Genomic DNA, 20,940 nt, shown 5'->3' with positions numbered 1-20,940 from the left:
CTATTTTTTCAATCCAATTCACTCCAACTCGTTTTTATTCTCCTGATTCCACCACTAACAATAAGATGTCAGGCCCGTGCCCAAAAATATTTACTGCATCAGGTTACTAACACACACAAAAGCAAACTAATACATTTTTCCTAATCAAAATGACTTCGAAGAACTTAATCCATCAACACGTAGTTACCGATAAAATATGATGGAATTCTGTAGCCAATTTGAGGAGAAACATGCGTTTTAATCTTCCTGCAACCTGAAAATTTCTATGAGAAGAAGCGTGTCGTGTACCAAAATTTCCCCTCGGTTGAAAAAGAACATTTTTTGCACGCACAGAATTTAGGGAATATAATTACTTGATTAGGGAATAAAATTACTATTAAAATTTCCATCAATGTAGAATAAAGAGTATATTTTGGCTATCAAGTTAAATTTTTGTTCAAAACTTAATGTAATCTTAACAAAATAGTATTATGTACTATTAAGGTGCTTAAGTTATTGGTCAAACAATGTGTCCATTTTGATTTTCTAAACCAGCCAATTTTTCTGACGAATATAAGTTCAGTCGAACAGCAATGAGTAAGAATATTGCAATAGAACTATCAGTGAAAAAAGTTCAACTCTAAAACAAAAGCAGTTCAAAAACGTCATCTGAGTCCATTTAACGAGCCAGAATAGCAATGCGGCAAGATCTAATGTAGCCGTAAGTCTGTTTTTATTTCCTGGCACGGAAAACACCAGCAGCGGCTGAGCAGCGCAACGGCAAACACGTGTCACCCCATGACCAAGATGACTTGCAGTCAGTACACGATCAACAGTGCCAGCCATCCTTACCGTTTACCAGCATTTTGCTTGCGTTTTTTTTTTTCATGAGTGATTTCTACTGTTTTAATCATTTGTGCTCTATCTATTTATGTTCATAAAATATGTAACATATACGAATTCGAAAGCAACGAAGAATGTTGCTACCTAGGTGCACAGCCTTGCGTTGCAGACATCCAATGCACTAAAAAGACTTTATTGTCTACAGTTTTATTTCTGCTGTAGTCACTGAGAATGTTCGAGCGGGTGTACATCAAAGATTTAAAGTGATGTGAGAACTTTTTCTTTGTGACGATCTTATTTCACAAGCAGTCAAAGGTTATTTATAAAAACTACCGGTGTACAGTTTTTGCGACCTGAAACGTATTTACTTAGTCTTGGAAGAAATTAGAATTTTTTAATAGATAGATCAAGAAAGTCATGTATTTATGGATATTTATTCTTTGCAGTTCGCTACACAATGAGGGTTGCCATCTTGCTGACGGTTCTGGCAGTGGGTTGCCAGAGCTCTCAGCCCATCGCGCACGCACCAATCACGGGGCGGAAAATTGGCGGGTCCCCGAGTGACTGGGGCAACCAAGCGTTCCTGCCAGGCTATCATGTTGCGTACTCAGGTTACGGCAACGGTAAACTCACACCAAAAATTGAGCGTCACGATGAAGTAGTCATCGAAGATGGAGATACCGTAATTGCCGAGCCACAGCAGCCAGTGGAAGAAGAAAAAATTGAAAATTCAACTGAAATATCTAAGGTTGTGGTTGGTACTTCCAACAAGAAAACTTTGTCAACTGCAAATAAAGGAGATGGTAAGCCCAACCGAACCGCCATGCAGAAAAGAAGAAGGACAATCAATGTCATATTCGACCATTTGTTTGAAATAATTCAAGATGTTTTCAAGATTGCCTCAAAGCTCAACCAACAAGCCTATGCTCAAAGAAAGGAGAACTCCATTGCCGCTGAAGATTTAGATGCATGGCCTATGCTGAAGGGAGTATTCCTCAAGTATATCAAGATGCTTAGAGAAACTGAACTTATGGATTCCTTAGGTCACATTATCCCTGTATACGAACTGGAAGGAGCCCTGGAACAAGGAGATCCCCATCATCTCTTGAGGGTGATTACTGAGAGTGTAACCCCCAAAATGCTAGGATTTGTGTTTGACAGTGTACGTGACTTCGTCTTGTACCTTACTCATGTCGGAGAACGACTTGACAGGGCTGAGCTGAGAGAGTACATTCCTTCAGGAATCGACATCATGTGGCCTTTCCGAGTACTCGTGCAACAAACCCTTGCTCTCGTAGGAGCACTTGTACCCCGCAACGAAATGGGCAAGTATTGGGAGGAGTTCCGATCATACAGTCCTCTCGCCGCTCGTAGTTTGGAATACGTTCTTCCTCTCGAAGACAACACCTCCAATACAAATACTTTTGAAACCAACGCAGTCGGTGAAAAGTCCATGAGTGAGGCTACGTTCACAGAAAGAGCTCTGGAACATCCTGTCGCCCTCGTGGCAGGAGTTGGATCTGCAGTTGCTGCTGCATTTTACGTCTACCGCTCGATTGTTCCGGAAGAAGTCGTCTCCAACTCCATCAGGAAAAAGAGAAGCGCGGATGACGATTCATCTATTCCCGAGATAAGAATGAACTCTGCTGAGGTCCAAAAGATTGTCGAGGCTGTAGAACAAGAACCATCATTCAACCCAGACGTCCCTGCATTCAAGCCCAAGAAGGTTGGAGGCAAGAAATACATTCGTCCTTAACCGGGATCGAAGTCCGCCGCGTGAGTTTTTTTTAACCTAATTTACTATGACGTAATCAATGTTGGGAAAAGCTAAAAGCCCAATGTTGGGAGTCCACGATTTATCTACGAGATACTAAAAAAGTACAAGTCGCTTTTTGTTTTAATAATTTTGACCAGATGTTGTTTTCAAAAAATAATCATAGTTTATCGATTTTCAGTGTACAATATTTTAATAACCATTTTTATTTCAGGGCTCACAATCCCCGGGTTCGACGATCTGCGATGTTCTAAGGAGGACTTTGGGCACACAACAAAAAGCTTCTCAAATCAAGACTATATGCAGAAATTTATAAACCTTATAAATGTTTCGTCATTTTAGTGGATCATTACGTACGAGTTGTCTCAGATAAAGATTCGAATAAGAATTATTTTGTTTAATCATTGTAATGTATATTTCAAGTTTCAAAGAGCCTGGTGTTGTCATGTTATAAAATCAGTATCTGTTTTCCTCACGTCATGACGACTCTCACAAAAATCATTGCAACTTAATAGCGTAAAACAGCTGATGTAATAAAGATGAAGACTCGACAAACAACAAAAGCCTCACGCGCTAAGCGTTCAGAATAAAAAGCCAACTGTCAAAAAAAATACGCAGGATAATTTCGAGAGCTTTAAATCAGCAAAACAATCGCGAGAGGCAGTTTTGGTAGAGTTTAATATTATTTTGGCTTCCATAGAACAATATTGAGCGCTCGATAACGCGTGGACAAACTATCATGTCATGATTGAGATATTTCACTCTATTTTAAAGATTTCTTGCCTTTTATCTAATTTATTTATTGAAAGTTATTTATTTATTCGACTCATGTGTGTAAATACCTTCTCGCACAATATTTCCGGATGCATCGCGCCAACACTTGAAATGTCCCGCTTGACTCGAATCATGATTTCTATAACAAAAGAACTGGAGGTGCCGGGGATCGAACCCGGGGCTTTTCGCATGCAAAGCGAACACTCTCCCACTGAGTGCCGGGGATTCTTGACCTATGTCTGACCGACTTTTTTATTATTAGCGAGTAGGATATAATAATTTATTAAACTACTTAATGCATTAACTATTCGATTTCTGAATCTTTTTATTTGTATCTCTGGGTGGCTTGACTTATTCTTTAATTTTGAAGTCACAGGCAGCAATGTTTTTTAACTAAGGCAGATTTAAAGAAGCCACCATTCTTCCTTCTACCAGATATATTCATTATTAAATATAGGCATTGTTTTGAGGTATTCAAATAATTTGATAATTCCTTCTGTGCCTTGATCGAGCGTCGTCTAATCTCTACCATACATCGTTCCGCTTAATTAATAACTTGATTTGAAGCAAGAAAAAACGTTTCTTTCGAAGACGAAATGTTATGGTGTTTACCAAGCATTCACATATGTGTTCGAATTAGAAAAAAGAATGAATTTGCTTTCTCGTGTGTAGCAATAATTGTTCCTCGTATTAATGCTTTTGTTGTTGCAGTTGTTCTGTTATTGTTGTAATAAAAGATAAATATGTTAACATCTACTTATCTTTTTACACCACGACTCGTCCATGATTCGGACTTTCATAAATGCCAAAAGAATTCCAAGGAAAGAAATAACTCAAAATCTGTAACAAAATGAATGAGTATTTATAATAAGAAATATTCTATTTTCTCCTTTTTACGCTTATACTTCATAGTTCAGGCTGAGAAGCATGTTGACTTAGACTCGTCTATAATATAAATAGAGGCGAATAATTAAATTGAAGTGGAAGAAGTTTTTTCATTGATTTCGTCTACATAAATTATATCAACTGCAGCGCAGGCTTACATCGACGCAAGTAGCTTTTCCTCAAAAATAAAACCAAGGAGTCTCGTCCATGAATTGATTTGTGGAGTCCGATAGAAATTATTAAAAGATTCGTAACAAATAACTGAATGATTCATTAAATGATTCAAAGGTAATTGTAAGATTTTATTGGTTAGAAATTTTAAGGTGCAACCTCTATAGTTGGTTACAATGGTTAGATATTTTAGTCGTACTATAATTACTTTGTGAAATCTAAATTCTCGTATCCAATGCTGTCTCGTATCACGTCCCGGACAATTTTACGGCCGGACTCACGACCGGTCTTCAAAGAAAATCTTCCAATTCAATGATCAAGGAATATCTCCCAAACTAATGAACGCAGTTCGATGAAGCTTGGTACACGTATTTATTATAATCTAACGGTGGTCTTTAGCTCGTAAGAATTTTTGCCATTTCAGATTCATTTGTGAGCTCACGGTGAAACGGGCTGAAATTTGCGTTGACCAAGATATTTCTTTCAAACTACTGAGCAGATTTGAATGAAACTTTGAATATACATTCTAACCACCCAACGGTGATGTCCAGCTCGTGTCAATATTTTCGATGTTGCCTTGGTTTGCGAGATATGCGGCTATACGATGAAACGACCGGACGATTTTATAATATACCGTATACGGCATTTCTGAGGCCGATTTTATGACCGGTTTTCAGATTTGCAGTGACCAAGAAATGTCTCAAAAATTAATGAACAGGGGTCAATCAATGTATCTTTGTACGGGCACTTATAAGGGACTAATGGTATCGTTTAATACAAAATTGTGCTATGGTTGCTGTTCCAACGTTCTATTTTATAATTGTTCTCATCGGGGCTTAAAAGTATTATAAAAACGCCCGCAAATTATGTTGTTATAGTTGACAATGATTTTTGGCTGATATTGACTATTGTTTCTATTATTATACACATAGCCTGTCACTGACATTTAAAGAGGTTAAGGTTGACAATATGTACATTATTAAGTTAGCAAGATGTCTGAACCGTATCTTATTCTAACAATACCACCAAGATCACAACATAATTATCGTATCAGATAATTATCGTATTATTGCAAATTGTCGAGTTCTACTTCGTCTCTACGAACTAAACATCGCCGTTGGGTGGTTAGGAATGTATATTCAAAAGTTTGATCAAATCTGTTCATTAGTTTAGGAGAAAAGTCTTGATCACTGTGAATTTCGGCCCGTTTTGCTATATTACTCACAGATGAATGTGCTATGATAAAAAAACTCACAAACTAAGTCAAAATAAAAAAATTTACAAGCTAAACATCACTGTTGGTCGGTTATGAATGTAGAATTGTATATTCAAATTTTCGTTCAAATCTGTGCAGTAGTTTAGAAAAAATGTCTTGGTCACTGCAAATTTCGGCCTGTTTCTCCGTATAGTTCACGAATAAAGGTGAAATGTAAAACATGATCACGAGCTAAATATCACCGATGGTTATTCAGAAATGTATATTCAAAATTTCATTCGAATCTGTTCAGTACTTTGGAAGAAATGGCATGCTCACTGCAAATTTCGGCTTGTATCGCCATATAACTTACGAATGAAAGCGTAAGACAAAAATTGTCACGAGCTAAACATCATTGTTAGGCTCAAATGATTACGTGTACCAAGTTTCATCGAGCTACGTTCATTACTTTAGCCTTTAGGAGATATTCTATGCTCACTGAATTGGCACTGAATTTGGAGACCGGCCGCGGGTCCGACCGTAAATTTGTCCTAGACGTTTGCTCACTGAATTTGGAGTCCGGCCGTAAATTTGTCCGAGATGTGAGCTAAACATCACTGGCAGGTTGTAAATTTGTCCAAGACCAACAAATATCCACCTTCCCGCAAATAATAATTGCATACATATATTATTTGTGAAAAGCTCGATGGCAATTAAAAATCACTATTATTTTCATAACATACGCCTATAATATGAAAATATATGTAAAATCTTACTTATTTGGTTCAATCAGTTGTCATAAATGAATTTTAGAGAGAGTACAGTTTTAAACAGTGTTTACAATGATGTGTTGAATTCTCGGAGAACCATCCGCGAAGTTCACCACGATACGTCGTAGCTTGGTGAGTGGTGGCAGGCTATGTCTCTTGGCTATTATATACGAAAATTTGAATTTGCTTATGTTTATCAATTATTATATACTTATATTATTGCGTGTTTTCAATATATGTTGTCGTGTCCGTTTAAAAAAACGCTGTTGGAGCAAACGTCTGATTCTGCTCCTTGGCAGGCTGGCAGCTCTAACGCCGGGACCCAAGGCAGGACCTCGCCGTCTAACTTGATTTACCTATTTTAGTGGCATGTAATTGCAACACCAGCATATGAATCTTGACCAAGAATATTTATTATTTTATTTAGTATGTCAAAGATACTAATCAGTAATGCTTCGGCTGTTGCTGCCTACCTAATTGGTTAATCTTGACTCAAGTTGACCGACTGGAAAACTACTCACTAGGCAGAACCGCAGAAGCCACATGTGATTTGATAAAAATGCATGTGAATTTGGTCAATTTCATCCCTTTTCAATTTATTCAGTGCTGAATAAGAAAATATATATATAAAATGTATACCTGCAATTTATTTGTAGGTAATTGGTTTTGGTGGATTTGGTGCGTTGGTGCCTCTTTAGCTCTTTACTGTTAACCCATTGTAGCTAAAGTTAGAGAATTTTCTGAAAATCAAGTAAAAAAAATAGGAGGCTACCTAGGCCTACCCCATAGTGGCAAAGCAGAGAGTTTTTTTGACTCTCCCTCAAGTTCATTTTTGAGTCCTATAAGTAGACCAGTAAAGTATCTTGGATAGGCTACCAGCATTATCATACTAAAGTAATTGCCTTAAGTCTCAAGTAAATGAGGAAATTAAGAATGAACTGATTCTAAAAAAGTTCTGGTTTGCCACTAAGGCCTACCCAATGGGAAATTTTTTAAACACAATGTAAAAATGTACTATTTTACTAGGGTAAACGCGGTATATTCCGTCATAGTAGGTAATTCTGAGACCGGCCGCGGGTCCGACCGTAAATTTGTCCTAGACGTTTGCTCACTGAATTTGGAGTCCGGCCGTAAATTTGTCCGAGATGTGAGTTAAACATCACTGGTAGGTTGTAAATTTGTCCAAGACCAACAAATATCCACCTTCCCGCAAATAATAATTGCATACATATATTATTTGTGAAAAGCTCGATGGCAATTAAAAATCACTATTATTTTCATAACATACGCCTATAATATGAAAATATATGTCAAATCTTGCTTGTTTGGTTCAACAAGTATTATCAGTTGTCATAAATGAATTTTAGAGAGAGTACAGTTTTAAACAGTGTTTACAATGATGTGTTGAATTCTCGGAGAACCATCCGCGAAGTTCACCACGATACGTCGTAGCTTGGTGAGTGGCGGCAGGCTCTGTCTCTTGGCATATTATATACAAAAATTTGAATTTGTTTATGCTTAGTAATTATTATATTCTTATAGTATTGCGTGTTTTCAATATACCTATGTTGATTTGTGTCCGTTTAAAGAAACGCTGCTGGAGCAAATATCTGATTCTGCTCCTTGGCAACTCTAACGCCGGGACCCAGGGCAACCTCGCCTTCTAACTTGATTTACCTATTTTATTAGCAAGTAATTACAACACCAGCATATAAATCTTGACCAAGAATTTGTATTTAATATGTTAAAAATACTAATCAGTAATGCTTCGGCTGTTGCTGCCTAATTGGTTAATCTTGACTGCGACTGGAAAACTAGGCAGAAGCCACATGTGATTTGATAAAAATGCATGTGAATTTGGTCAATTTCATCCGTTTCCAATTTATTCAGTGCTGAATAAGGAAAAAATATATACCTGCAATTTATTCATAGCCTAGGTAGCTAGCTAATTGGTGCCTCTTACAGTGTTAAGTTGTTAACCCTTTGTAAAGTTAGAATTTTCTGAAAATCAGGTACCTAAGAAAATAGGGTAAATGCAGTATATTCCGACGCTGGCGACACATTTAAGGACGTAGCAAGAAATGAATGGATATTGGATACTTTAAAAATGTCACCGTATGTGCAAGTTGCAAGTTGCAACTCCAGTTCTGATTGCTGTGTCACTCTCAAAACGCCACACTAGCTAGGCCTACGTGCCAGCATTACAAGGATGAAACGTCACAAAGTGACATACTGTTGCGGTTGCCATATTTATTCAAAAGCCTTTAGAATTCGAACCTACAAAATTCCTGAATTTTGATGCTGTGTGTTACTAAATTAGGCATATTGTGAGACTAATTCCGGCAGCACCTCAAACTTTGAGGTGCTTTGAGGCTAAAGTTCAAACTATTAATTTGTAATTCCGGGGCCCTGTATTGGAATCGGAATACGACACAGCTCGTAACGAGCCTTATTTAAAAATTTTAATTTTTTAATTAAGCTTCTAATTAAGAGCTATTAAGCTTTTAATCAATAAAATTTTAATTTTTCCAAGCTGTGTCGGAGTTAGTTTTTATGTGTCTAAAACTGTCACTTGACTTAAGTGAAGTCAACTTAACTTGTCATTTGTCAACTGTTAAGTATACTTGACTGTCACAAGTATACTTAAAGGATAACTAATATACCTATTCTAGTATGGAATATATCTACTTGGCGAGCCGCGACTGAATTTTTCGAGCCGTGGTTTTATGGATTTGCCAGCCGTGATTCCATTTCTTTGTCAAATAGTTTTTGAGTTGTGGGGGTTTTTGTTAAAAAAATGAAAAGTGGTCTAAGTTACCCCGCCGGTCTAAGTTACCCCATTTTACGGTATCAATTTTGACACGTTTTTCAATGTTCTCACTGGGTGATGTGCACTGTCTTTGGATCTTAACATTTTCCCATCAGACGGCCCAGACCTAGTGTTTTGGCAATAGTAGGATGTCACTATTTCAACCATCAACGAATGCATGGAACTAAGACAAATCTTATATAAAGGAGAAAAGTTAAGAAGTGTCGGAATATACCACGTTAACCCTAGGTCTAGGAGGCTAAAAGGAAATTTTTTAAACATAATGTTAAAATGTACTATTTTACTAATTTTTAATAAATAAAATTGAATGTTGTTAGTATTCCGATAGGACTGTTTTTATTTCTTAAAATTTGTTCATGGGCAACTTGTAGGTACCAATTTTTTGTAATTGTTGCTAGCTAATTTGCTCACTTGGCCACTTTTTTATCAATTTGGAATAATGATGAGAATTTTTCAAATGTTCTGGATGAAAATGTTTGTTTCTTAATTTTTTTTGTAAATAGTTGGGCATACGCAATTTTCCATAATTTTTATTTTAGAAATCAGTCATGGGTCATCATTGCCCATCATAGGAGTTGGTAGGTCACGTGAAATTACCCACAAGCTAGATTTGAATTTTCATATGCCTGAAACAATTTTACAGTCACTTTTTTTTTGTAAATTTGAATCTTACAGCCCAATTGTGAAATTTTAGTAAAAATTAGGTGGGATATAATTCATTTAGCTAAAATCTTGTGCATCTGAAAATTATGGGAAAACTCTAGTCTCAGCTTGAACAGCATTTTCCATGCTAGACTAGGCCACAATCATTGATGTTTTTGTCTTGTTTATTCATGGTTTCAACCTCAATTTCCATTTTGGTTCTCAAATATTTCCCAAGATTGGTTAAGTTGAGTAGCCTACCATGTTTTTAGATCCAAAATGATATTTATAAACATTTGTATTGACCTTGAATTCCATGTGGCTGACTTCCTATTAGGTAACTGAAAGACTGGTGATAACCAGGATTCCTGGATTTGTAGGATTGGATTGCCACATTATAGTAGAATTGCATTGATTTTAATGATCTCCCCAGAAATCTGTGTTTCTGCCGTTTCCTAATGGTCCTAAGCTTCTAATATTTAAGGCTGGTATCTGGAGACTTGAAAGATGTGGCAATGTTAGTGGCATTGATGTTAAAGATTCTGATGGAAATTTCAGTCACTGCAGACTCTAGTGTTCAACTTCGTACACTTATTGGCAGTGGAATTAGGCACAAGTTGAAAAGCTCAAAAGCTACCAGTAAATGAGATGAAAGATAATGGATTATTGGGCATCACTTGAACTAATATTCATTATTAAATAACCAAACCTCAAGTTTTAGGTCTCGTTTAAAGTCTGTATAACATGTATTTTCCAATGGATATCTCGTTTGAAATTAACGTTGAATGTTTTGGATCAAAAAAGCTAATCTTGGCTATGCCAACTGCTAAATAATTTACTTCCTGACAGAGGCTCTGAGCCACATTTAACTTCTAAGTCACTAAAATTGCCACAGCACTTGTTGCTGTGGATATACTGTGGTCTTACACTGCCGTAGGATTCCAGGACTTAAGTTAGCAAGTCCATATGTATTATTCTGTATTATGTTTATGTTAGGAAATGCTTAACTGGAATATATTTATGAATATTTGGCATTTAATTGTCTTGTACATGCTGTAATTAACTAATCTTTTTGAATTGGTTTAATATTTGATTAGCCTTCACTTCTGGAGCCACATTTGTTGTGGTTTTTCCCAATCGATTAATGGTTTGTGTTTAAAACAAAACATTCAGTACCCTTACTTCTCAGTTCTCGATGAAGACTCCCTTCTCAGAATTCAGTTAGATGGAAGCCGTGTAAATATTGAATGTAGAAGCTATAATTTTAAGAAGCATATCTTCCATTTGTGTTCTGCTTGATTGTTGACATTAATTAAAACTCTGACCATTGTGAACATTATTAATATACTGATCATTAAATTTTTCAGTCCTTAATTCCGAGTACAACACGGGCCCCTAATCACATTCAAGATGGTTAAGGGGGACAGAGCTGCCTGGAAAGCATCCTACTTCACCAAGGTTACAAGCTTGTTTGACAACTACAGGTCGGTGTCATGAATTTTGTGCATTTTATCATGAAATATGCAGGACCATTCTTTGCACAGTTGTGTATCAAGGGAATTGAAAATATTCAAATTGCATGATGCTGAGGGTACTTGCTATTCATAGTCCACATTTATTGGGTTTGATATTGTGGGAAGCCCATTCAGTGATACTGCAAGGAAGTAGGATTTCCTACTAGGGGTCCTGCATACCCCACTCTCCTGAGATGCAATGTCATGTGAAATTAAAGTATGAAATTAAATCAAAAGTATGTATCAATTTCAGTGTTGACATCATAGTAGACTGCTCACTATTTGATATGCATCACTAACTTAAACACGTTAGAGTTAATGTAACTGATATTTTTTATGGATTAGTGCACTCCTTAGGTTTAACATGTTAATCTTTTTTTTTATTTTCAGACTGGGTAAAGCAGGCAAACTTGAAAATACCATTATATGAGGTTATAGACCCCCGAGCCTCGGTTTTGTGCTTGTTCTTTTCTTCTCTGTTCACTGTATATACCTGGTTCTTTTTGTTGTATTAAATAAATTGTTAAATAAACACAAGGAAATTTCTAATAAACAGGTGGTTTGGGATGGTTGTAGGGGAGGTGGAGACCATCACCAATTCCTTGTTTTCTTGACAGCCTTGCAGCAAACACCCTCAGGCCCAAAACGTGGCTGGTAGCACAATAAATATAGTCCTACAACAATATTTGGATAAATTACCTCATAGCTTCTGTGTACAGTTGTGGTTTTAATTCTAATCGAGCAAGGTATAGTTTGGTTTGATAATCATCCACTTGTCTGTCAAAAATGTTTTGTTAGATGCTATTTATTGAAATTTTAATGTGGATTGGTGAAGATTGATGCTTGACTCGAAAACCCTGTTGTCATGGGTTAGGGTTGACCTTTTTAGCGCATTTTCTATTTATGGAAAAAATGCACTATTGTGCTCGCCATGTCCGTCCGTCTGTCCGTCCGTCCGTGACCTCAAGTTTTCGTCTACGAGAAAAAGCGCTCTCTTGTCACTCACTGCAGTGAGTACGGAGTTGTATTTTTTTAGGTAGATCTCTACAGTGAAATTGATTCCTAGTCGAGCAAAATTAGCATCTGCTGCAAAGAGTTGGTCGAAATCACATGGATTCTACCAACCGCTCAGTATTGACTGTACTGCATTACTTAAAATAAAATATTATTTCAGTTTGCTGCCTCTGATCGTGTATAACGTGGGCCTGGTGTTCACCAACGATGATCTGTGCGAAGTGCGTGATCTGCTTCTGATGAACAAGAAGCGTGCGCCTGCCCGTCCCGGTGCCATCGCGCCTTGCATCGTGACTGTGCCTGCTCAGAATACTGGCCTTGGTCCCGAGAAGACAAGTTTCTTCCAGGCTCTGCAGATCCCCACCAAGATTGCCAGGGGTACTATTGAAATTGTGGTAAGTATTTATTTAGTTATGGTCCCGTCTAATGATCTAAAATCACGTGTGGCAGCTCGCTTTAAAGTTCCATCTCGATTTCAATTGGCGTAGTGTCAAATAATTTAGTTCAGNATACTGAATATTTTTTTCATTCAGAACGACATCCAGTTGCTGAAAGAAGGCGATAAAGTGGGTCTGAGCGAGTGTACCTTGCTGAACATGCTGAACATCTCCCCTTTCACGTACGGTTTGGTCGTCCTGCACGTGTATGACCAGGGCACAGTTTTCTCACCTAAGGTGCTAGACATCAAGGATGAAGATATCGTCAAGAGTTTCATGGAAGGGCTGACTGCCATCACCGCCGTGTCGCTCGCTATCGGTTATCCTACCGTCGCATCAGTGCCTCACTCCGTCGTCAACGGATTCAAGAAACTCTTGGCAATTGCTGCTGTTACGGAGTACTCCTTCAAAGAAGCACAAACTCTGAAGGAAATTCTTGCCGTAAGTCAAAACCTAATTAATATTATAACATGAGAAATTCTCGTAATATTCAGCGCTCGGCAAATTCTTGATGCTGCTGATGTTCAGGCCCTCAAAAGATGATGGTTGAACATTTTATGCATTTATCTATTTCTTTTATGTGCGTGGACTTGTGCCTGAGAATAAGTTAATTCAAAATTTGCAGGATCCAAGCAAACTCGCCGCCATACAAGCAGCAGCTGCCGCTGCTCCCGCCGCTGACACCAGCAGCGCCCCTGCGGCCGCCCCCGCTGCGAAGGAAGCTGCTAAAGAAGAGCCCGCGGAAGAGAGTGACGACGACATGGGCTTCGGTCTCTTTGATTAGACGCCCAAAACATGGCGTTGATCAATAAAGTCGCTCTCAAAAACTGTTTTTCACTGTTGCCTTTTCCAATCCTCTAAGCCGCAAGGTATGAAATAGGTGTCCTTCATTAGTTCAAATTACTTTTTCAAATGGTCTTCCATAAATTATTTCTCTTGATTTCGGTTATCCTATATGTCGGTTACAAACCTTAACCACTTTCAACGTGGCATCATGCCTCTTCGCATTTCAGCGCTATAATTAGTGCATAATTGGGTTAAAGAAGCGCGAGTCTGCAGAGCCTGTAATTACAATATAACGCCCGAGCTTTTATGACAGCTGGAAAATACATTCACAATGTAAAACAGACATCGTTTTAAGAGCTTTGGGAACGCGCCCAGGATTCGTTCAATTGCGGAATTTAGTTCGGAATAGCAATCATTTTTTCTAGGTCTAATAATGAATTTAGTAGAATTTCATGTAAAACTTTCGCACCAGTCCAATGAGAAGTCAGTGCTGTAAATATCAAGGATCTTGAGAGTCAGTCTGCTTTGCTCCATGTATAGTACCTTGCGTTAAAGTCAACTTGATAGTTCTAGGTCGGTTTTGTTTGGGGATTCAATTCTGGAGTCTTCCATGCAAATGTCCTAATATTCTACCATGAACCATCAGGTCTCGTGCCAGTTGTATTTCGTGTAGCAGAATGTAGAATCACTTCCATAACGAAGATTATGGCAGACGCAATCATGCCTGAAAGAAATTTTCTTTGAAGAGAAGTTACTCGCACTGACTACGGTCTACGAATACGATACAACCTAAACGTGCAACTCAGCGGCACCATCGTGTTTTGAACTACAGACAACATAACGTATGAATCAGTATCATAAATGCATTTAACAGCACAAAATGCGTATTTAGCTGAAATTTCAATTTTTTAAAGAGAAACTCGGATGGGAACAGTTTTTGACAATTGTGTTCTGGTACTTCTGTCGAGAAATATTCAGTTTAGTCATCATGCAGCGTAACTAGTGCTTCGTATCACGACTAATCCGCCCTGCGTGCGTGAGCGTTAGCGTGGGTAGTTGTCAATTTGGGCATTTAATATTAAAATGTTGGCGTATTAGCACGAAAGTTTTGTTTATTCACTCATTTATGTGAACTTAAACAAGCGCTACTCATTTCAATAGACTTCCCTTAAGTAATTTCTCGCTTCTTTATCTCTCGCGACTAAATAGCAATTTTGAAGTAATGATAAAAAATTGTAGTTATTACATTATTAGTAAAATAGTACCAGTAGTCAAAAATTAATTATTATAGTAGTTCTATTCAAAAGATTAATTAATCGGTGTGCTTGGACTTTGTATTTGATCGAACTTACCTCCGAGGAAAATAGCGAAGACAGCAAAGAAGTCTTTCATCTCCAGAGCCCTCAGCTTGGTCTCACTCATGACTCTAGCACCAGGCTTCTCGCAGACCGTCACGTTGCGAGTCATGGCGTCTTGCAACAATTTCTCAGAAATGCCGGATTCCCGTAGTCGAACAATCCTTAGAAAAAAGAAAATATTATTCGATTTAAAATAGCATCTGGTACTTTTATCCACCAAGTAGTTGAACCTGTTTTTTAAAACACAGTTCGACTTTAACTTTTCATCATTTCAGTTCTTGGCGTATCGTTCGTATCGATGAATTAGCAGAGCGATAAATGCATAGAATAAAATAAATGTATCATTTATTCACATCAGGCTGAATTACTCATCTTGTATGAGTAAATAACGCTTTACTAAGTAATTTTTGTTTCATACAATTTGTCGAACTGAGCCTTGTGTGGGAATTTCTTCCCGAAGACGTAGGACATAGTAGTGCCGAGCGCCGCCTCTGTTCCAAGCTGGAGCCCACACGTCCCCGTCTGTAAAGTGCAGATTCCTTCAAATAGTAACGAGTGCTCCTAATTCAATTTGATTCAACAGAATTTGAGAAGAACTTTGTTTTCATACCTAAATAGAATGTTTCACACTACGAAGGAGCTACCTATTTGTTCGTTTGAGTTAGGAATTCAGACACATACATTTTCTTCCGTTTTGATCATAATTATCACTATCTACGATCTAGGAAGAGAGGTTTGAATATAGGGTTACGATGCTACGGAAAATGCATCTAATTTTCATAACTCATTTTATGGCACGAGTAAATAATACGTCTGGTAATAATTTGTTAGTTACTATGCGAGAAATAAACTATCCGCACTCGAGAAAAATGTGAAGCCATAGTCCCGAGAAATGCAGTTCGCGGTCCCAAAAATGCGTAGTCTCCGGCGATCACTTGAGATACGACGACGTCGGGTCTATTTTCGTAGCCTGCCAGTTTTTTGTAGAGTTTATTCATGAGGGTCCCTGGAGCAGCTGTCTGGTAGAGCAAAAGTATAATATTATAGTAGTTTGTTCAGTTTAAGTAGTATACTTCTCCATTACATGTTACGCAACACACATTAATTTATTAACACTTATGACATAAGACATTAATTAAGACATAAGTTCATTTATGTCTTAATTTTTCATGGCTCCCAACTTCAATTCCCTCACATTTCATTAAACTTGGTAGACAACTCAACTTGTTGTAAAATATCCTTATCGAATATTTCACTAAACTTGCATACCTGGAGAGCGAGTGCAATGAAAGATGCCGCGTGAGTCATGATGGGGAATTCATCTTGATTTGCCAGTTCTTCCATGTTATCAAACGGGATTTTGACCTTCGGTGCGCTGAGCAGAGCAACGAGGTTGCTTCTGTAGCAGAAGCTGATGACCAGCGAGGTTAGGAGCCAAGTTGCGAGCATGAGTCTCATCGATAATGACTGACTTCGCATTGCTGGATCTCCTGTCGATTGAGTTGGCGGTAGCGCAAAATCAGTGTAGAATTAAACGCAACAGCCTTTCTTTAAATATGTTTATGAATACTAAAAGTTTTTGCAAGTTGGTAGCGATATAACATTAGTTGGCTTAGTTCACAAATAACCAAGAATCTAGAAGCAAAGAAAATGTCAATCATAAATCACAATTATAATGAATTTTTTGACATTTTCTTTTATTCATTTATTCGTATTTTGCTTTTAAATACTTGGATTTGCAATGGTACCATAATTATGCATTTGCACAACGCTAGACGCTGCTTAAGCAAAACACTAGACCATCATCGTTAGCCGTTGTCAACGTAGAGTGCACTGCTTCTTCACTAATTCTATAATTTCAAGACACAAATAAAATTGATGGCATTTCAATATCAAATTTATTGGGTCATGTTAATAAGGCTTCAACAGGACACATATTTTGGCCGAAACTCAGATCGAATCTCGATCTTCATTACCAATCGTTCCCATACGGAAAAAATCATTAAAATAATCATTTATTATTATAAAAACTCATTTTAACTATTTTTCTTTATTAATTTTGCTAATTATATAATTATTAGACTTCTTACCTTGGCCAAGAAGCAACCCGATCGTCCTCAGTGCACTGACCGGCCGATGCACCTTCTCGATGGCACCGCCAACATCAGTCCTGTCGGAAGCATCACACATTGCAAACTTTCAATAATATGTGCATGCCTTCAGACTTAATGTTATATTTAAAAATCCCACAAATGAGATACATTTATTTGTGAAACCAAGCTATGTTAATTGGATCATAATAACATCTTATTTGGTAAACAAAATAATGTATATAATAATGTTCTGTATATTTCCCCCCCTGTTCTGTATAATGTTCCCCCCCCAAAAAAATATTTTTTGCAACTAACGTGTTCATCACTAAATGTATACCATTTTTCAATGTAGGCAGTAACTGATTATTATTTTTACTTTAGTTGTGTTATTCCAAGCTTTGTTTGAAATCACTAAAATTTTTTATAAATTTGACCTAGAGCTGTTATTACCTTCCAAAGTCCGGAGTCCAACGAAGTGCGATCACGACCAGCGCTAACGTAACGGCCACCAAAATCCACACCTTCGACAATTCAAGATTAGATGAATCATCGAAAAAAAGAAAAAAAATTCCACCACTAAATGGACAGTGACTTGCGAGAATAGCGGGTTTCGATGAAATTAAAAATTAAAATCTCACCGGACATCTGTCTATAACAAAATTTGAGTTTAAATGGAGTCTCAGAGTTTGGCATATTTTATTGGCCTACTTGATAAACAACAGTTGACATAAATAAAAAGGCTCTACTGGGCAACTTTGAAACTAACATTATAAAATTCATAGGCATGCGTTACAGCTTATGTTTGCCATACCTACATCTACTTTAGCCCTCTGGATGGCTTAATTGAGCATCAACAAGCATAATTCAATCATTATGAGCACATTCTCCAATTTAAAAATCATGATCTGTTCAGTGGAGGTAGATTCGATAGGACAGTCATTTGTTCTATAAATAAGTTGACACTCTAAACACATGTAATGTATTTTCTTCCATTATTTTCATTTGCACAAGTGTATTCCTTGCCTTCAGCGTAAAGGGCAACAAGAATCCAGCCATGTTCGGCTCAACGACAGGTTCCTTGTAGGCGATGCTCGTATAGTCCATGAAGACGTACTCGGAGAACGCGAAATTTTGGTGCTTTAATTTCAACGTAACGTAACGTTGAAATTAGTGCTTTAATAAATGTTTTATGATGCAACCGTGATGTTTTTGTGTTGCTTAGAAATTTCGAAAGACCACAGGCAGTGCTCTGTATATGTAATTCTTTGCGATGTTATCGTGACATTATTTTGTTGAAGAAACACAACGAAATTTTAATAGTGGTGCCCTGTTAAATGTTTAATTATGATAATGTGACGTTATTGTGGTGCAAAACAATCATGAAACGTCAAAAATAATGGTTCTATTCAATGCTTCATAATGTCATCGTGATGCGATAAAGAGGAGGCACGGAATTAATTTAAACTGATATTATGTTGCATTTTTCATAAACTCAGTCCCTCACACTTCAAATTAACACAACGGGAAGACCTGATATCCATTTAGTCGCGTTGCATTGCGGACAGTTAGTTAGTTTAGTGGTTGTCTCTTATACACATCTAGATGTGTATAAGAGACAGCTATTCCACAGTNATTTGCTGTCGAGGCGTACTTTTCTAATAGCCGTTCCATGATCGCTACTCAACGAACATTCCGTATGTGGTTCCAAATTCGTCATTCAGGTCATGTTCCTGATCGGAAATCGATTGTTGCGTGGGTGAATACATTGAGGGCAAGTGGAAGTGTGAATGCATGAGGGTCTAGAGGTCAGCGGACTGCCATATAACTTGAAAACAAGAGGATTGAGTCACGGCCAACACAGCGCGATATTCAATGAATCTTATGAGACAACATTTTGCATCGCGTCTCATCTCATCGACCTTCTTTGGCCGGTCCGATCCTCGGATTTGGCTCCGTGTAATTTTTATGGGGTTATCTTAAATCGATTGTTTACATTGACTGTCCCAACTCCAGGATCCTATACCTCATTTGGCCAACATACCTACCCACCATCGCCAACATACCAGTCAATATGCTTCAGCAAGTTGAACTTGACTTCGAAAATCCACTGACTGAATGCATTGACAATAGGGCCGTCATTTGTCCGATATCATCTTTAAAACTAAGTGATACAAGAATTCAGGTGATGTCTTCAATAAAATTCATATCATACTGATATGTTTACTAGTTATTTTTTTATTGAGCTTTCAAATCAGCAGGTATTTAGTTTCCGTGAATCACCCTGCATTAGATTGAACCGCAATAAACATGTGCAAAGAAAAATAATTAGTTGCTACGTTCATTTTAGTTTCTCACAATTTGTCGAACTGAGTCTTCAGTGGAAACTTCTTTCCGAATACGAAGGACATGGTAATGCTAAAGGCTGACTCAGTTCCTAGTTGGAGCCCGCATTTCCCAGTCTGTGAAAAGAATGATGGTAATATATTTAATTTGGAGAGCGAAAACTTGCAGCAAATGCTCGCAGCTAATACTGACCCCGTGTATAAGCTTTAATGTTCCTTCAAACAGTAACAAGTGCTCAGCAAGTAATTTAAGAAAACTGTCACTCGTTGAAATCTGTTCAGTATTTTAGAAGAAATCTCTGGTACACTGCAAATTTCGGCACGTTTCGTCATATAACTCACGAATGAAGGCGATATTTAAAAAATTGTCACGAGCTTGACATCACCGTTAGGCCATAATGAATATGTGTACCAAGTTTCATCGAGCTACGTTCAGTACTTTGGGAGATATTCCAGGTACAGAGTCCGGCCGCGAGACCGGCCGCAAGTACGGCCGTAAATTTGTCTGAGAAGTCACTCGTTGGTGGAGCCACTTATGAGTTGGATTACATAATTTACGAATTATTGAAATTAAATAATTTATACGGAGACGTGGTTACAGTCCAACGAAGATCATGCAGTTTTTTACTATCGTGCAATGAGTAAAACTATATGTTTAAAGATGGACGAGCAATATATAATTATATGAAATACTGAAACTCAGTATTCGAACCTTAGAAAAATGTGATGTCATCGATCCAAGCAGGCCGATTCGTGGTCCCAAGTAAGCGTAGTCACCGGCGATCACGCGAGAAACGATCACGTCTGGTCTATTTTCACTGCCAGCCAGTTTTTTGTAGACTTTATTCAGAAGGGTCCCGAGAGCAGCTGTCTGATAGAGCCAATGAATTGAGTAATTGAAAATTATATTGTTTATAGTAAAAATGTAACTCATGAATCATAAAAGCATGTACCATCACTCGCTTCTCATGTCATAATTAGTTATCGAATGTAATTTTAATATAATACTTATTAATGGCACGGAGCATTACTCCAACCTCACTCGAACTTAGAAAAAACTCTACTTGCTTTACTGGCATCTCTCTATCGCAGTGGTTCCCAAACTTTTGCAGGCTGACGCCCCCTTTGGCTCCGTAGTGAATTTCTAGCGCCCCCCATAGACACATACATATATGTAAAAATATACGCCTCTTTCTTGAAATTTAGTACGCGGCAATTTTAAAAGATAAAGGTTAAACACAAATGTGTATCTCACAAATAGAACCCCATTTAGTGAACCAATATGTTTTTAAGCTGTTTGAACTGTTTCAGCGCTAGAAACCTAGGACGTCTCGGACAAATTTACGGTCGGACTCGTGGCCGGTCTCACGACCAATCTCCAAATTCAATTATCAAGTAATACCTCCCAAACTAATGAACGCAGCTCAATGAAACTTGGAACAAGTATTTATCAGAACCTAACGGTGATTTTTAGCTAGTAAAAAATTTTTAAATTTCACCTTCATTCGTGAGTTATTTTGCGATAAAAACCGA

General features: G+C 37.6%; 2 protein-coding genes and 1 long non-coding RNA gene across 3 annotated transcripts; 2 read left to right on the top strand and 1 right to left on the bottom strand.

The window, feature by feature from the left end:
* The first annotated feature begins 1,269 nt into the window (after window positions 1-1,269).
* Window positions 1,270-4,120, top strand: LOC108683205. The gene is made up of 2 exons (XM_018172499.2): window positions 1,270-2,598; window positions 2,811-4,120. The coding sequence occupies exon 1, from the start codon at window positions 1,280-1,282 to the stop codon at window positions 2,576-2,578; it is 1,299 nt and encodes a 432-aa protein (XP_018027988.1). The 5' UTR covers window positions 1,270-1,279; the 3' UTR covers window positions 2,579-2,598; window positions 2,811-4,120.
* A 3,649-nt stretch (window positions 4,121-7,769) lies between these two features.
* Window positions 7,770-13,665, top strand: LOC108683200 (60S acidic ribosomal protein P0). Its single transcript, XM_018172493.2, has 5 exons — window positions 7,770-7,847; window positions 11,231-11,347; window positions 12,510-12,786; window positions 12,925-13,269; window positions 13,454-13,665. Exons 2-5 carry the CDS (start codon window positions 11,274-11,276, stop codon window positions 13,610-13,612), a joined length of 855 nt encoding a protein of 284 aa, XP_018027982.1. The 5' UTR covers window positions 7,770-7,847; window positions 11,231-11,273; the 3' UTR covers window positions 13,613-13,665.
* Window positions 13,666-13,880: 215 nt separating this feature from the next.
* LOC108683199 lies at window positions 13,881-15,096 on the bottom strand. The gene is made up of 2 exons (XR_007157097.1): window positions 14,967-15,096; window positions 13,881-14,338 (listed from the first exon to the last, which is right to left on the bottom strand). It is a non-coding gene; the product is annotated as an uncharacterized LOC108683199 (long non-coding RNA).
* Window positions 15,097-20,940: the final 5,844 nt, after the last annotated feature.

Source organism: Hyalella azteca, unplaced genomic scaffold, assembly GCF_000764305.2.
Source record: "Hyalella azteca isolate HAZT.00-mixed unplaced genomic scaffold, Hazt_2.0.2 contig14054, whole genome shotgun sequence".
Taxonomy (NCBI): Eukaryota; Metazoa; Arthropoda; class Malacostraca; order Amphipoda; family Hyalellidae; genus Hyalella; species Hyalella azteca.
Note: the sequence above shows the minus strand (reverse complement) of the source record. Positions and strands in the feature narration are given on the sequence as shown.

What these genes read in the sequence shown, in the direction of transcription:
- LOC108683205 (XM_018172499.2), top strand. Translation starts at nt 1,280, where the DNA reads ATGAGGGTTGCCATCTTGCTGACGGTTCTGGCAGTGGGTTGCCAGAGC.
- LOC108683200 (XM_018172493.2), top strand. Translation starts at nt 11,274, where the DNA reads ATGGTTAAGGGGGACAGAGCTGCCTGGAAAGCATCCTACTTCACCAAG. An exon ending in AGCTTGTTTGACAACTACAG is followed by an intron (nt 11,348 to 12,509) that starts GTCGGTGTCATG and finishes CCAACCGCTCAG; the next exon opens with TATTGACTGTACTGCATTAC. An exon ending in CTCTGAAGGAAATTCTTGCC is followed by an intron (nt 13,270 to 13,453) that starts GTAAGTCAAAAC and finishes CAAAATTTGCAG; the next exon opens with GATCCAAGCAAACTCGCCGC.